Here is a 15,390-nt window from a genome sequence, read left to right on the forward strand (position 1 = left end):
AGTTTCATTCCTTGACATCACAAAAGAGTGGAATTAAAGGCAACCTGCTGGTGTATTTGACACATACAACTGTAGAAGAGTTCAGTTCAATAAATAACTGGCATGCACTTTGATATCATAAAGCACTTGCTACATATATCACATACAATATGCACTATTTCCTGTCCGGAACACAAGTGTGTATTAGTCATGTACTTCTACAATGTACATGTCTGACTATCAGTATCATTTTGATACTAGTATTATTGACATAAATCTGCTTGCTTTTGTTCTTCAGACAAGCATGATTTATCAAAGTCTTACTCCGATGTACCATTGAATTTGGCAAAGCTTGTTTTGTCATGGTCCCATTAACTTGTCCCTGATCTCTTGTTCAGCATCAGAAAAGCCATGTGAGGAATGCCCAAATTCCTGTCAGTGACTACAACTGAAAGTTCTTTGCTGCAAAGTCCTTGGCCTCCTTGAGACGTGCTCGGCTGTAAGGGTAGAAAACAATGGGGAAATTATGCATTTTGTTCACATCAACATTGCAATGTCAGATCTAGACGTAGATGGAAATGTGTCAAGAACACATGCAAATTAAGGTCTCATCTTGACAATGTCTGGTCATGCATTTGCTCTAAACACGTTTTTAATAGCAGAAGGATTGTAATGTCACAAGTTGATCAAACTAAAAATTACCAGTCATGATCACCTTGTAGTAGCATGTAAAAGTAACTTAGTCCATGGCTTTTGATATGCTATTCCAAACCAAAATCTGGTATCAGTTCAATAGAAAACCACTTTACACAGCTGTACACACCTGCTGCACCTGCTGACAGGTCTGGAACTCGCACCTGACGATGGCCTGCTGTCACTTCTGTCTCCAACTTCGGGAGACAAAGAGAAAACAAATGCTGTAAGACTATTGTCAAAGAGGCAAGGATAAGAATACCCTATATTTTGGGCGGATGGGGTAAAATTCTTTTCTGTCCCAACAATCAAATTTCTGTCCCAGGACGGAAAGACAGGTCCTGGAGGCAGCCCTGTTCTATAGACCCTAAAATCCAATCTAATAATCTCACTGCAATTACAGACTATTCTACATCATCAGCCATCATAGTGTCAATGATAATAAAACTATAACAAGAAACAATGTAAAACTGTAGAAGTCTTCTGTCCTGTCCACTGACCTGACCGTGCTGAAGGTGGAGGCTCTACAGGGAGGGAGTCCATCGTGGCTCTCAGGGAGGAAAACCTGAACACAACAAACAGGGACGGAGGGGGATTTTAACTTTACTATAGACAGCCATTATACATGTACACACTGTTGAAACAATGTCTACATGTACATGTATGGACAATTAATTGACAGGGAGGGAGTCCATATGCATGGTGGCTCTCGGGGAGGAAACACAACAAACAGGGAGGGAGGAGGCTTTTAACTTTATCACAGACAGCCATTATACATGTACATACTGTTTAAAGATGTACACAACAACAACATACATCTCATCATCATACAACTAATTACATTGTATGGTCACGGTGGTTAAACCAATGTCTAGGCTCATCAGAACTGGCAGGAAAACCAGCGGCTTACATCACCTCAAAAGTGCGTCGCCTTGGTTAAACATTCTTTACATCCAGTATCCTAAAATATAACATCAAGTATCCTAAACTATAACTTTTTAGTTAAAGTTGTGTTGTTGCCATGTCATTCTCATGAGGCAGACTTTAAATAAGGATACAGCCTCTATAACTAACAGCTATATGGTGAGAAAAAGGGTCTGACCTTTGACCTAAATCAGACTGGAAGGTGCTGAGCTGCTGCTCCACATTCCTCAGCTGGCTCTCCACTTGTCTGGCACTCACAACTGTAAGGGAGGGAAATGATTCCTCCAGTTAACACATCATGATGCAACTTCATGTTACTTCCTGTAACACGGTTAACACTAATCATGATGCCAACTTCATGTTACTTCCCGTAACATTTATCCACTAGGTTACACACATCTGCCACTTAAAAAAACAGTGTGTTTGAGAGATCTCTGGTGCAGCATTTTTACTGTGCTGCAAAATACAGTACTGTATATGCTGTTTTTATGGACAACTAAACTTTCTGTGATGATGATGAAAGTTTCTGTGTACGAGTTCCAAAGTGAAACTTTCAATTTTAGATTCACACAAGAATGCACAGCCACAAAGAAGCATCTACACTGCTGACAAATCAGAACCATCCTCCTAACGCCCGGTCCCCAACGGCATTAGCCTATGGGGCCCTGCTATCTCATGCCCTATCAGTGGTTATTATGATTGTCGCCACAAAAAAGCTGTCAACCAATCAGAGAATAGGCCTTTCTTGGCTTGTTGTTGTCGCAAGCTGTCTCACAAAGGCCGCTGGGAAGCTATCAGCCAATCATGTTACGTATTACATGGCTCCATCCTCCTACGCCCGATCCCCAACGGCTGACTGCCCATATAAGGACAAGCTCATTAATATTTATAAGTAGGGCGGTCCCTAACTGGTCTGAGTGGACAAGGTAGCAGAGGTAAACACAGTAAGTTTTGACACGACTGTGGTTCCTCTGCGTAGGAGAATGTGTAGAACACAATCACAAAGTTTCTTTACTTGTTGATGCAGACATGGGCCTCATGACCGGGGCTGACCCAACCCTTCCTGACTGCCTCTTGGTTGTCAGCTGAGAATTAAAAAAAACATGTCAAGTTGGTCAGTTGTTCTCAGTAACTTCTGAAAACTACAGTCTACAATGAAACACACACTTCAGGCAGATCTAGATCTTTCAATCTGTTGAAAAAAGTACAGTTTAGGATAGACAAGTATGTACTCACTCCATCCAGAAGTTCAAGAGAAGGTATTCGGCTCTGCAACTCCTGGTGATAACTACAAGTGAAACATTAGGGATGATTTCAGAGCAGACAAGCCTTTACAGGTATAACACACACACACATGGTATGTCTTCATGTATGGAATATTATTCCAGACAGTTAAGATTGTCCCTCTCTTGTTCATGTGTGTAGAATGCTACCAACTTTTTAACTAATTCAAAACACACTTAAGAATAAGATTATCAGAAGGAAATAGACAAAGAGCAATATCTGTAAATTCTTTTCCTTGTCGTACCTGAATCTCTCCTTACAGAAGGGGTTCCCAGAGATGTGCAGCTCAGCTAGTTGCTGACACTTGGACAGTAGACACTGAAGTACACATGGATGACACATACATTTGTATATGTATGAAGCTTAAGGTTCTGATCTCATAAATACATGGCTACAATGATGCAGTACCACGTGGGTAGGAGATTCATTCTGGTACACTGCTATGGGTATCTCCCAACTTACTATACTAGTATGTAGCCTCCATTAAAATAAATCTGCTGGGTTACATAAATTGATCTCAGTAGATGCATCAATTGGATGACACCTTACCACTTGATCCCATGAGACTATGGCGTTTTCACTGACATTGAAGACCTCCAGAGCTGGAAACTGTTCCGAGACGCTCCCCAGCTCCTTCAGTAGGTTGTTGGACACATTCAGCTCCTGCAGATGTCTGTACATGTACATGTAAGTCAGGAGGGTTTGGTTAAGCCACAGTTACATACATGTACAGCATCAAGTTTTTTATCATATGTAGTATGGTAGTAGTTGTCCACTGAGCTCTGCTGCTGCAGTGGTCCGGACAATTGCTAAGTTTTGTTCAGAGTACCCCCCCCCCCCCCAACGAGAACATTGAAACATGCTGTCAGGCAATATACCCTGATAAAATTCAAAACAAAACAAAACAAGCAGCCACAATCAGTCTTTTATCAAAATCTCTCCAATTTTTCCTAATCACAATGGACAGGATGAAGTGGAGGGGCTACAGTTTATTGTTATGTCATATCTATGATTATGACATATCTATAATATGACATGGGCACAAACTGTAACCTGACTAAATCTCACGGGCAGCCCTTGAACTAGTCAGGTCCCATCAAGCCCCCTTATGACAGTGAGAGATTGTGTAACAAAGTCTGGTACAAACCGTACCTAACTTAGGACAACATTTTCTACCACAAGACACATGGATTTTGTTTGACACATCCAATCTTCTTTAGTCCATAGATAAACACAATTTGAAGAATCATCCTTACCTGAGTTTTCCTATTGCTGTGAGACTGGATAACCTATTGGTTGCCAAGTTTAAAGTCTGTAAAAATAACACAGTCAGGTAATTTGATGAGCTGGTAAGTAAATGTCAGATAGTTGGAATCACAATTTGGCTTTGGCATCTATATTGATTTACAAAATATTGGCAATATAGACATACATGGAAGTCAATAGTTTTGGGTTAAAATCAAAAGGAAGGTTTTCAAGGACAGAAAGACAGATTTATGTCAAAGAGAAAAACAGCATGATTGTAATGTACTATTCAATACCCACTGTTAAACTGTGGAGATCTCTCAAACCAGACAGGTCAGTCAGGAAGTTTGTGGACAGGTCCAGATCCTGTAACTGTAGAAAGGATTGGAATGACACAGATTTTCTCCTGAATTCTGAACTTCCTTCTTATCAGCAGTATTTGTTTTCATGAACATTTTCTTGCTAATACATTTTATCTGACACATCATATCATGACATCTGACATTAAAAAGACTTGCTTCAAATGGATTTAGAACTTGAAAACTGAGCATAACAATACAAATTGAAGCAAATTGAAGCATATTAACTAGCCCTGAGAAAAGTCGGAATTTAGATCAGTAGAGTATGGAATACCTTTTTGCACCTCATGTTTCTTATAGCAGCAAGTCTGTTGTTGGAGGCATTCAGTTCCTCCAGGTGGGGAAGGCAGTTGACAGCCTGTGGGAGGGAAAGGTCAACATGTTGCAGTCTTTGTTATTGTAGGCTAACATGTGACATACAGGCATTGGGCCTAAAACATCCTTAAGCTTGATGTAACACTTATTCATTTTGGTAGTCACAAAATATGGCATGATCTCTTCTTGATTTTGAAAAATTTGAAGTGTGTTTTCAGATGGCATATAACACATTAGTATTACGTTAACATTATGTATCTGAAGAGCCAATACAACACATGTATAACCGTCGTTCTGCGTAATACACCACCTTAGCAAGCATGCAGTGCTGCAGCAGCTGGCTATATTACATGGAACAACCTGTCATAACTAACCTATGGACACCTAGTTGTTATGCATTCAACATACATTGCTGGCATGTTTTGACATGTTTTAGCTATAAAGCATAAATTTCATGCACATATGTACTCCTAGACCATATATACATTTTGTATATATGTCAACTATTTTCTAGTAGCACAGTGTGTTCTTACCGCCAGCTCCTGCAGCTTGTTACAGCTGGCATCCAGGTGTGTGAGTTGTGAGTTAGCTGTCAGCTCCTTCCCCTCCAGCTGGGAGATGTCATTACTGTCTATCCTCAGGATCTTCAGCTTCCTCAGGCAGCTCAGGCCTTTCCCTGGGCACAACAGAACAACAATCACATCATACTGTCTATCCTCAGGATCTTCAGCTTTCTCTGGCAATACAGGCCTTTCCCTGGGAACAACAGAACAACAATCACATCGTACTGTCTATCCTCAGAACCTTTAGCTTTCTCAGGCAGCTCAGGCCTTTCCCTGGGAACAACAGAACAACAATCACATCATACTGTCTATCCTTAGGATCTTCAGCTTTCTCAGGCAGCTCAGGCCTTTCCCTGGGAACAACAGAACAACAATCACATCATACTGTCCATCCTCAGGACCTTTAGCTTTCTCAGGCAGCTCAAGCCTTTCCCTGGGAACAAAATTTGCATCATAGTGATTACAGTGATTTCTTTAAATCCATGTAAAAATGCTGTCTTATACTGTTTTCAGTCTTACTGTAATAGCATGTCAAGTGCATGTCAATTCACTGGGATTATGACAGCTCCAACTACTTTTTCTTTTGCACAGGTTTTAGAAAATTAAATCAGTCTATACTGCTATTATAAAAGTGACATGTAAGTTTCAGTTTGTCAAAGCATTAAAACAAAGCATTGACTTGACTTGAATGATGAAGACATTTGTGAAAAGTTGACCATAAGTATCTGATATATATTACCCACCTAGTCTTCGTATTCTGTTATGTTGCAGCTGCAAGCAGGCAAGTTCTTGTAATCTGAAAGTATAAAATTCAATGTAGAACTTATAATTAATGGTAATTTCCTATATGTGTACTGTTACATGTATGTATATAAATGACATATTTTTCAGTAAAAATATCTTAAGATTGTGGAGTTTTTCAAATTTTAAAACCATAGCATACCTGTCTAAATTCTTGACTTCTGTTATCTTGTTTCCATAGAGTTTCAGCTCCCGTAGGTCCTTTTTAACAAAAATTAATATTAAAATCATCAGTAAACAAGGGATGCAGTGATACACAGAGACACATACTTTGTAGTCTTCAGGCCTTGAAATACTTTTTCTGTTTTCTGCAGCTGTTATGAGTACAATAGTTCTTTCTAAGGTTGACTTACCTTGTTTTGTTCCAGGTTCTCTATTGTCGTCAGTTCATTGCATGACAGATCTAGAATACGCAGTCTGGTGAACTGTAAAAAGAACAGTCATATTAATGTTAATGCAGAATGCACTTTTCAAAAGACATTTAGAATTCAAGAGGTCAAAAGAATACTATGGAAATCTGCCGACTGTATCTTTTTCTATAAATGACCAGTTTATTATTTTAACCACCCTTTGGTGTAACACATAAGCTTTGCAGGCACACAGCATGGCAGCAGGTGGTTATATTACATTGAACTAAACAAAACAAAAAATTTAAAACAAAACTTTAAACTTAAATATCTCACCCAGCAGAAATTCTTACTATATGACAAAGTTGTCTATTCCAGTTTATATTAATAACTCTCCTCACCTTCTCCAGGTTATGTATTTTGGTGATGTCTTCAGCATGGAGGTCCACTTCATACACCTTCCCATAGTCCTTCTCACCTGACTTCTGCAGCTGGATTCAAACAACTTATCAATGTGAATAAATAGTGTACACATGTACATCATACTGTATTACCTTTAATTTTGACCTAGTCCCAGCCTCACGTGTATTGTATCATTGTAAACTATACATAGGATGGTTTATAGATGATCATTTGTATCTATGGCATGTGCTTTTGACACTTTTTCTATGGGATACATAAACAGCTACAGGTACCATGATGTGTGTTTTTCCTTTGAATAACAAACAGTATCATAAATACTCCTGCTTCACACATTTGTAACCTGCCTTTCCAGTTTGAAATGAATTTTTAACTGTTGCCAATAACTACTATATATATAAAAGACATGTCTACGGAAAGTATCTCTAGACAAAAACCTAGTGCATTCAGACATAACACATACTATATCTGCAGGAGAGATCTTGTCCTGTCTCCTCTCCCCACCTCCCCCAGACTGGACATCTATCATCAGCACGTTCTGTTCGCTGGGTCCGTCCTCCTCAGGTGTGCTGACCACTCCATTGTCTCGCTCCGTCCGGAACACTGGCTTACTGTTCACAAGAGATGTCCAATCAAGAGTGCTTGAAATAACGTTGAATATCCTTATGATTTCTGACAATGATACATACTATAATCGTACCTTTGCCTGTTATAAAGGTTCCTTACAAGTTGTCTACACACACGTTTGTACCTATAATAGTATAATCAACTATTTGTTTGTTTGTTTGTATTGCATGAATTATCTCATAGCAAAACATGTAAAGCAGGTGTGTACTGTAGTCGAGTACATTTGTACATGTACAAGCAATATATTTGGACATAATTATTTGATCCACTCATTTGTGGATCTCTGCTGTTTTCGATAAGTATGGTGGGTTCTCTTACGTGCTCAAGGTGTGGCTATCCTCAAATGAGGAACTTCCTTGGGCCAAACACATAACCATTTTATCACCGATCCTACGGATGATGGCCATAATCTTACAATCACTTGAAACAGTCTTAGTCTAAGTCTAACGTCATGATCACGATATAAAATGTGTTATAAAGTTATATGTAATGTAGGTGTTATGCAACATGTGTGCTAATCTGACCTTAATATCTACAACTTTGACATATTTTCCCTAAATTGTTCGATTGTTGTTGACGATCTACCTAAGGGGGAGGGGGGCAGTAACGTTACCGTGTTTTGGTCGTCGCCGGTGCCTTTATTCGGGAAGGCTGAACGAGTGGAGGCATCTTCATCCCGCTCCTCAGTCTGTCCGCCGATCTCACGCCTTGTTTTATCTGCGGTTTCGCCATTTCTTAGTTTCTGTATCTTCTTGAAGACTAAAGGCCTAAACTTTCATGACTGCTGCTGGCATCTCGTAGCCAAGGTTCCGAAATGCAGTTAGCGACAAATAAAAGTAGCCTTTTATTCGTATCCTTAGAATGGTCAAAAACGATAAGTAAGTTGCCTGTGTGCTAGTCCAATAAATAACCATTTTGGGCAAACAAAATCATTTATGAATACAAAAAAAAAGTTTTTTGTTGATTTTTTGTGTGTGTATAATCTGCCTTTATTCGTACCTAACGTTAATTTTGCAGAGATATTTTGGTATCTGAATACTTAGCTTACTTGACACCAGGCGACCTTTAACCTTTCGCCTTCAGAAACTGAGATCAGCTGGACGTTGTGTGTTGTTTGTGTTTTTACTGGCTTCATCACCAAAAAGAGACCGTTTTCTGCAGTCAGTAGAGTTTTATTTACGTGTTCAAAATGCTAAGAGTCGTACAAAGTGGGCGAGTTTGCTGCACAGGCTTTGGACATGCGTTTATTGACGGGGCGGCGCGCTGTGCTGAAGAAATGGGGAGGGCTAGGGACGTGGACTGTACAGTTTGTGTTATGGAAATCCCCTTCTTCCAACACCTGAAATCGGCCTATTGGTGGTCCATTCAGCATTTACCTGGTCGGAGCTGGTCTGGACTTGTCCCGGTGCGTCAGCTACCACCGGGGGATTTCCATGAGGTAAGTTTCCAATCGTGGAACAGAACAATGGACTGGGACGTTGTCAGGGACTTTCCTTTGAGTCAGTTTGACCTAAGCTTACCCCATTGCTACTGCACAAGAACAGCAGTTACGCAAGTATTCAAGCCGAGACCAAGGAGTAAAATAGGCCGTGAGTCAGTGGTCAGCTATGGCTATCAACCTAAATATCTTGCTGTGTGTCATGCTGCTCATGCCTCACTGTCTGGGTAGGTGTGATTGTGATAGTCATTGTCACTCTTTGCTCATCATGTTTATGATACCACAGTGTTAGTGTTAGTCAGCATCTAGATTTCACCATAGGTGCAGGCAGACATTACATTTGTTCTGCAGGGCCATTGTTATGCATATGTGCAGTTTACATTTTTTTAGACTGCATCCTGCAAAGTATAAAGTCACAAACATTTATTTCAAATCGGGGTTATTAGACAGTAGACTGATTTTTATAATATATCTGTTACAGATGTCTTAGGAAGATCTGTTCCCAGTTGTGAAGGAGGGAAAGTCTGGAATGTCCAGGTGCGCACATGTGAGTGCCCACTGTGGACCTACTGGTACCAGCCCACCCATGGATGCGAGCCCTGCAGTCAGCTGTGCAGGGGCGAGGTATCACATTGTGAAGATCAGAGCGAATGCCAAGGTGTGTAGGGGCAATTAAGGAACATCTACTGTGCAGATTTGTCACCAGTACTAGTATTGTGTGGGCTTGCATTTCGGTCGACAAATATCTAACACAACATGTATATATGAAATATTATTTCATCCAGATCATAATCCAAAGTAAAGATCATCAGTTGTGTTAGAGATTGATTCCACAAATGTTCAGTTAAGCTATTTGTGTTCAAATTTTTCAACGTAGAAGCTTTCTTTACATTGGCCTTACAAAAGAAAAATACCAAATGAGGTCACTACCAAAAATAGAAGGGGAAGTCCCATAAAGCTTGTGGACTGTTCCACTTACTGACATGATGGGGAGGTAAATAATTCAACATATACTATTACCAGTAACATCCTTTCTGCTGTATGTCCATTTACTAATTATTAGCATTTTTCTACACTTTGTAATGATATGGAATGTTACAGGGTACTTGCAGTCCCTGACATCAACACTGAAGCCAGTCTCTACAGAATCCTCATGGACTGTCTCCCCTGCTGGGCAAAACAGTGCCTCTTTAACAGGTGAGGAGGCATTTTAGTACCCTTCAAAATGTCAAATCTTGATCTCAGTCAAAGCCATGACAACCCTGTTTGGGTATCATTTGGAGAGGAGCAGGAAGGATTCCTGCCTGACTGTAAAGGACTCAACAGTGGAAGCCACTGAACCAGGCAGGGAATTCCCCTCAAAATAGTGCAGATGAATGAATTGTTTGTTAGTTTATTAAGAGCATAGTGCAGACTCTCTCTTACATTGTGCAGAGAAAAGCAGCTGTTAGTAACAAATGTTATGTTGCATGTTTTTCTTACGAAAACTTTCTTCTATTCTTTTTTTTTTTCAAACTTAAGAGTTGACAACAGTGGAGCTGGCTGTCATTTTTATTGGACTGGTTGTGTTCATACTTGTGCTGAGAATGATCTTCATGGAGTGGACTCTGTGTAAGTTGAAGAAGCAGGTCTCCAAGATTGCTGGAATTAATGCCCAGCCTTTTGAGAGGCAAAGGTAGGTTTAATAATCATCTCTGTGCTTTGCTGTGCTGTAATCAACTATTTGTATTTATATTATGTAGATGTATGTTCTTTTACAAAGTATCTGCAATAGATGCTATATGTTAATTTGAATATTTGTAGTAGCAGACTCAGAACAAAAATATGGAGGCTGGTTAAACAGTTGTGCATGGTGTTTTTTTTGTTTATATAGTCTGCTGTATTATCTTGCTAGATATTTGTATAGAAATCTATAGACATCGTATGATTGTCATGCAGATCTTCTGTGGTGACTTTGATAGATACACAAACAGAACTACTTGTACCTTTGGGTTCCAGTCTTATGGACCACACCTGGGAGAAGCAGCGTTACGAGCCTGACGGTGCTTTAACTGAGCAGGACAGAGGACGCACAGGTCTTCAGCCTGACACACAAGAGACTGAGGAGTCGCTACCTCCAGGTAATTATCTTCACAAGACACTATCACCTCACCTGTCATGGACACATTTACATGAATGACATACTTACCTTAGCTGCTGTTTTATATTAGTGGTCCTTCTTATGGTGTATGTACATTAATATTGTAGAATTGGAGTCATTAAAAGATTTGCACTGCTCGCTATAAAATGAGAAGAGAAGTCAGCAATAGACTGTATGTTTGATATTATCAGTTATATTTCTATGTTTCTATTAGTTATATTTCTATATTACTATGGGTCTTTTATTGTACATTTATCATTGTTGCTGTAGGAGGTGCCCAATGTGCACGTGTGGTGACATCTTCCTCTCCTTCTGATGATGATGTCCAACACAGCCCGACCAGCGATACAAAGCTGCACAAGCCATCTGTGAATGGAGACATGCTGCAGGAGCACCATGATGCTGTTAACGCTGATCAGTGAATGTTTCTTCTGAAAAACGAAAATGAAATCATAAATATAAACTGACTTGTCAGAACAAAATGTAGCAAACAAAACTAACTTTTTGTTTGTATGCTTTCCTTCCTTTGTGGTTATTAGGATAGTTTGATTTGTAATAATGACACCAACAGATGTTGCATAGATGGGAAAACTCTTTTGTATCAACAGAGTCTTACAGATTGAGATTATTGAGAGGCCAACAGTGCTGCCCAAAAATCGGTCCAGTGATGGTGTGACAAGACATGATGATTTCTTTATATTTCAAAAGTATACAAAAAATAATGTTGAACTTAAGTCACCTTCAAACATAACATTCACAAACAAATATAGAAAGTTTACTTTCACATGATCTAGCTTAACAGACTACTTTTCTGTGTATTCCTATGCAAAGAAGTTCATGTGACATATATATATATATATATATATATATAGATATACATGTATATGGTGACCAGCTCCTCAAGCATTATCCTGCTACATTATGTAATAAAACACCACAGGGTGTCTGTTACTTTATCGGTAACCATGGTGACAGCTATCTGGTTCACGTCATTGACATTATTTGTTTGGAGAAGAAGAACAAATGAAGCAATAACAATATATTTTGTTTACATTCCCAGAAGTAAACATAACAGCTGTAAACAAAAGCCATATCCATTTGTATATAATCATTGCCAACATCTGTATATATATTGCTTAACACCATGGTATCAACAGAAAGCATGCGCTATTCTTTATTTCGTGGTCTCTTCTGTTGTTTTCTTATACAGCATAAGTCTTAGAATAGTTGAAAGCACTTCTCCAAAGACATAATTCAACTTTTACAAAGCTTGTATACAGGTGAACTAAACTCGACTTATAAGCGAGATTACAGTACAGGTAGGGACTGTTGGTCTATGCTATTTGCTGTCATGCATGGTTTAGTTTACTTCAGACAGGAGGGCCTGAACCAGGTCTTCCAATGGGGGTGCAGGGATCGTAGAATTCAACAACAAAATCGGGAAATTGGCCAGGTGAGTCAGCCTACGCTAAGGTTCATGTTCCCCCAATTGTACAATATTTAGAATTTTGTATAACAGCTAATGGACAAATAAAGCCTCTCAAAGCCCCCTTCGGTGCGGCCTGCCAACTCCTCTGGTGGTAGCAAAACTCTCCTAGCAAAGCATTCTCTCTATAATGGCCAGGGTACTCAGTCTGGTAGAGACTAGGTCTACATGACCCTTTCCGTGAGGGGCGGGGAGCTACATATATTCGCATTCGTAGCTGCCCCAATGTTATGCCAACGTTAAGTGTTGTCGGTAAATTATCTAGTAAGGCTTACATTAAGTGCAACAGTAGTGTGTCTTAAGAAATGCATTTGTTGAAGTCCGATATGTATTTAAACATTTGAGAGGTCGGATTTCATTAACCCGCGTAGGTTATCACTCGACCAAAACAGAGAGGGTACACGGTACACACCCATCTCGTATATCGCTGGTTCTTGGCAACAAAACAAAAGAGTAACACAAAGTAATCCAGCGTATGTTTGGTTACCAACTTCGAATACCCACTGGAGGAATCGTCACTGGGGTCATTCCGGTCAGGTGGAAGTGAAAGACACGGAACTGTGGTATAAGGTGGCGCCATGTTAGCAGACGTTTTCGACGGTTTCGGGCACGGATTTCATGCAGGTATATCGTCGCTATGCCTATGTACCTGTATGTACATGTATGTGTATATCGTCGTTACCAGACTCTCCTTGTCTGGGTGGTCTTCTTCTTAAAACGTCAGAGAAGTAATGACTCTGTCAGCCACCTTGGCCCTTCTCAATGAGCCATGTCCGACTGCGATGACTCCCACCTGTAGACGTGTTGCACTCTTCTGGTCTCTCCACGAATTACGAGGATACACTCTTCTTCCTCTCTTCTTTTTTTCTTGCAGTTTTTCCACCTACCACCTAGTTTGAGACATTTTGTACGTTTGTAGTTAAAGATTTAGGCCAGGATACGTGTGTTGACCTAACGGTGCCAAAAAACATTAAGGGATAGGTGTAAACAATTTGGTGAAGATTTATCATCAGCCACGCTCAGCGCAAAGATTGCTTCCCGACAGAGGAGCTTAAACATTAGTAACTGTGTAGACCTATGTGCAAGTGTAGTTGAGTAGTAATTGCGTTGGTCCCCTAATATTAATGTACAATGGGTGTTACAAGTTCTGCCTCAATTATGGCTACAAAAAGGATGGTAATACAATACACGTCATACGGGTCATACACGGCGCAATACTTTCAACACGTACGAAGGGACAATTTCACTGGATTGGCGTTTCACACGTATTTATTATTTTATTGGCGTGCAAAAATGTATGTGGCTTTAATAACGATACTACAAATGTGTGTTAAACATTATTTTTTCAGGACTGGGGAGGTTTCGACAAGGTGTGTACAATACCTATACCTTGACTATGTGAACCAAAGGCATCGGTGAACGGCGATCAGTATTCTATTGCACAAAATGGATAAAAAGGGTTTGTTCTTGTTCATTCTGGTCTCCTGTACATGTATCGCCATTTACGCCTTACTCGGGAGGGTCTCCCTGACTGTGGTGATGACAACAGCAGAAAAGAGCAAGCCCGGCATGCATTTCGTGTACCTCGGGACAGGCGAGACGGAGGGCGCCACAGACGACACCAGGGCCACCCTCTCCTGCCGTCTGAAGAACAAGGTCCCGTTTTCAACCATTACTAGGACGTTGGAGGCCTTTCAAGGACGTCCTGCAGTCAGAAACGTCTTTCCAAAACAGAGTTTGGAGAACATGGTACACTACAACTCGTGTGCGGTCGTCAGCAGCAGCCATGCCATGAAATTCCACAAGTACGGAACGAAAATAGGTAATGTAGATTCTTCTGCTATTTTTCTGTAAGACTTAAGTGGACGTAAAACTTCCATGGTGTTTACACGTGTATCTGCAGGGTTGACTGTTGAACAAAAAGACGACACAAAGTGACCTAGAATACGATGAAAGGGTAACAACTTGTGAAGCGAAGGAATAATCATTACCCATGGATTTTACGTCTGAAGATGACCCATGTATTTTTATACTATTCGGTAAATATACACACGTACATTTCATTTGTACTTACTTATCTTCTTCATGGGAAACGTATGCTTCAGTATAGAATCAAGTTTTCACAAGTCTCGATATTAGATGAGGTAACGGGCCAGTATTGTCTGCCTTTATAAAAGAAGAGATTACACTTGTTAACCCCCTTCATCTTTGTTGATGACATACTAGTACTCCTTCCCCTCTAGATGCACATGACGCCGTATTGAGGTTCAACTGCGCACCGACGAAGAACTACACCGTGAACGTGGGCAGGCGCACGGACTTACGTTTGATCAACACGGTTATCCCCTACTCAAATTGTCAACGGGAGTTCTGGGACAAGCGCATCAAAATGTTCAACAACGAGATTGTCGTAGTCCGCAACTATTTAAACGTTCGGGTCAATAAAAACAACAAACTGGATCTAAGACTGGACGCGCACCACAGTTTTGAAAATTATATCAGATACAGAAGGAGGTTTCCAAACAGGGCTATGCACTTCTTTCAAAGACCCAACTTCGGTTGGGATATAAAGAACGAACTCAAGCACTTTTGCAACGGCATGACCAACTGTAAGACGACGGAGTTCGAGAAGAGTCCGAGCACAGGAGCACACGGTGAGTCGTAAAGCCGGCTTTACAAATCAAGAATTTAGCTCGGCCGAGTTGTCAGCGAGCTCAAAATTACGAGGAGGCATGACCCTGATGCCTTCGAACTAATAGCAGAGTTTAT

The 15,390-nt window shown here is 40.3% G+C and overlaps 4 protein-coding genes across 4 annotated transcripts in view; 2 read left to right on the forward strand and 2 right to left on the reverse strand.

Annotated features, from left to right (window-relative positions):
* Positions 1-140: 140 nt before the first annotated feature.
* Positions 141-3,237, reverse strand: LOC118429118. Its single transcript, XM_035839502.1, has 7 exons — positions 3,125-3,237; positions 2,833-2,884; positions 2,612-2,681; positions 1,775-1,856; positions 1,173-1,237; positions 803-869; positions 141-476 (listed from the first exon to the last, which is right to left on the reverse strand). Exons 1-7 carry the CDS (start codon positions 3,220-3,222, stop codon positions 422-424), a joined length of 489 nt encoding a protein of 162 aa, XP_035695395.1. The 5' UTR covers positions 3,223-3,237; the 3' UTR covers positions 141-421.
* Positions 3,238-3,363: 126 nt separating this feature from the next.
* On the reverse strand, positions 3,364-8,378 carry LOC118428559 (protein phosphatase 1 regulatory subunit pprA-like). Its single transcript, XM_035838654.1, has 11 exons — positions 8,171-8,378; positions 7,394-7,541; positions 6,912-7,001; positions 6,517-6,588; positions 6,306-6,364; positions 6,106-6,158; positions 5,333-5,475; positions 4,759-4,842; positions 4,426-4,497; positions 4,137-4,192; positions 3,364-3,553 (listed from the first exon to the last, which is right to left on the reverse strand). The coding sequence occupies exons 1-11, from the start codon at positions 8,287-8,289 to the stop codon at positions 3,364-3,366; spliced, it is 1,086 nt and encodes a 361-aa protein (XP_035694547.1). The 5' UTR covers positions 8,290-8,378.
* A 636-nt stretch (positions 8,379-9,014) lies between these two features.
* Positions 9,015-12,023, forward strand: LOC118429121. Its single transcript, XM_035839509.1, has 6 exons — positions 9,015-9,222; positions 9,477-9,653; positions 10,097-10,192; positions 10,517-10,670; positions 10,994-11,115; positions 11,406-12,023. Exons 1-6 carry the CDS (start codon positions 9,165-9,167, stop codon positions 11,555-11,557), a joined length of 759 nt encoding a protein of 252 aa, XP_035695402.1. The 5' UTR covers positions 9,015-9,164; the 3' UTR covers positions 11,558-12,023.
* Positions 12,024-12,764: 741 nt separating this feature from the next.
* Positions 12,765-15,390, forward strand: part of LOC118429120 (beta-galactoside alpha-2,6-sialyltransferase 2-like) — a 3,676-nt gene continuing 1,050 nt past the window's right edge. Inside the window, exons 1-3 of the mRNA XM_035839508.1 lie at positions 12,765-13,245; positions 13,971-14,443; positions 14,865-15,275. Of these exons, the coding sequence (XP_035695401.1) occupies positions 14,068-14,443; positions 14,865-15,275 (787 nt within the window). The 5' untranslated portion in view covers positions 12,765-13,245; positions 13,971-14,067. The remainder of the gene's footprint in view (positions 13,246-13,970; positions 14,444-14,864; positions 15,276-15,390) is intronic.

This window comes from Branchiostoma floridae, chromosome 13, assembly GCF_000003815.2.
Source record: "Branchiostoma floridae strain S238N-H82 chromosome 13, Bfl_VNyyK, whole genome shotgun sequence".
NCBI classification, from domain to species: Eukaryota; Metazoa; Chordata; class Leptocardii; order Amphioxiformes; family Branchiostomatidae; genus Branchiostoma; species Branchiostoma floridae.

Excerpts from the sequence above, each read along its gene's own strand:
- LOC118429118 (XM_035839502.1), bottom strand. The coding sequence starts at position 3,222 with ATGTGTCATCCATGTGTACTTCAGTGTCTACTGTCCAAGTGTCAGCAA. Across the intron at positions 1,238-1,774 it reads CAGTCTGATTTAGGTCAAAG|GTTTTCCTCCCTGAGAGCCA; the intron begins GTCAGACCCTTT and ends TGTTGTGTTCAG. Across the intron at positions 477-802 it reads CCTGTCAGCAGGTGCAGCAG|CCGAGCACGTCTCAAGGAGG; the intron begins GTGTGTACAGCT and ends CTACCCTTACAG.
- LOC118428559 (XM_035838654.1), bottom strand. The coding sequence starts at position 8,289 with ATGGCGAAACCGCAGATAAAACAAGGCGTGAGATCGGCGGACAGACTG. Across the intron at positions 6,159-6,305 it reads GAAGTCAAGAATTTAGACAG|ATTACAAGAACTTGCCTGCT; the intron begins GTATGCTATGGT and ends TTATACTTTCAG. Across the intron at positions 4,843-5,332 it reads ACAAGCTGCAGGAGCTGGCG|GCTGTCAACTGCCTTCCCCA; the intron begins GTAAGAACACAC and ends TCCCTCCCACAG.
- LOC118429121 (XM_035839509.1), top strand. The coding sequence starts at position 9,165 with ATGGCTATCAACCTAAATATCTTGCTGTGTGTCATGCTGCTCATGCCT. Across the intron at positions 9,654-10,096 it reads AGATCAGAGCGAATGCCAAG|GGTACTTGCAGTCCCTGACA; the intron begins GTGTGTAGGGGC and ends GGAATGTTACAG. Across the intron at positions 10,193-10,516 it reads AAACAGTGCCTCTTTAACAG|AGTTGACAACAGTGGAGCTG; the intron begins GTGAGGAGGCAT and ends TTCAAACTTAAG.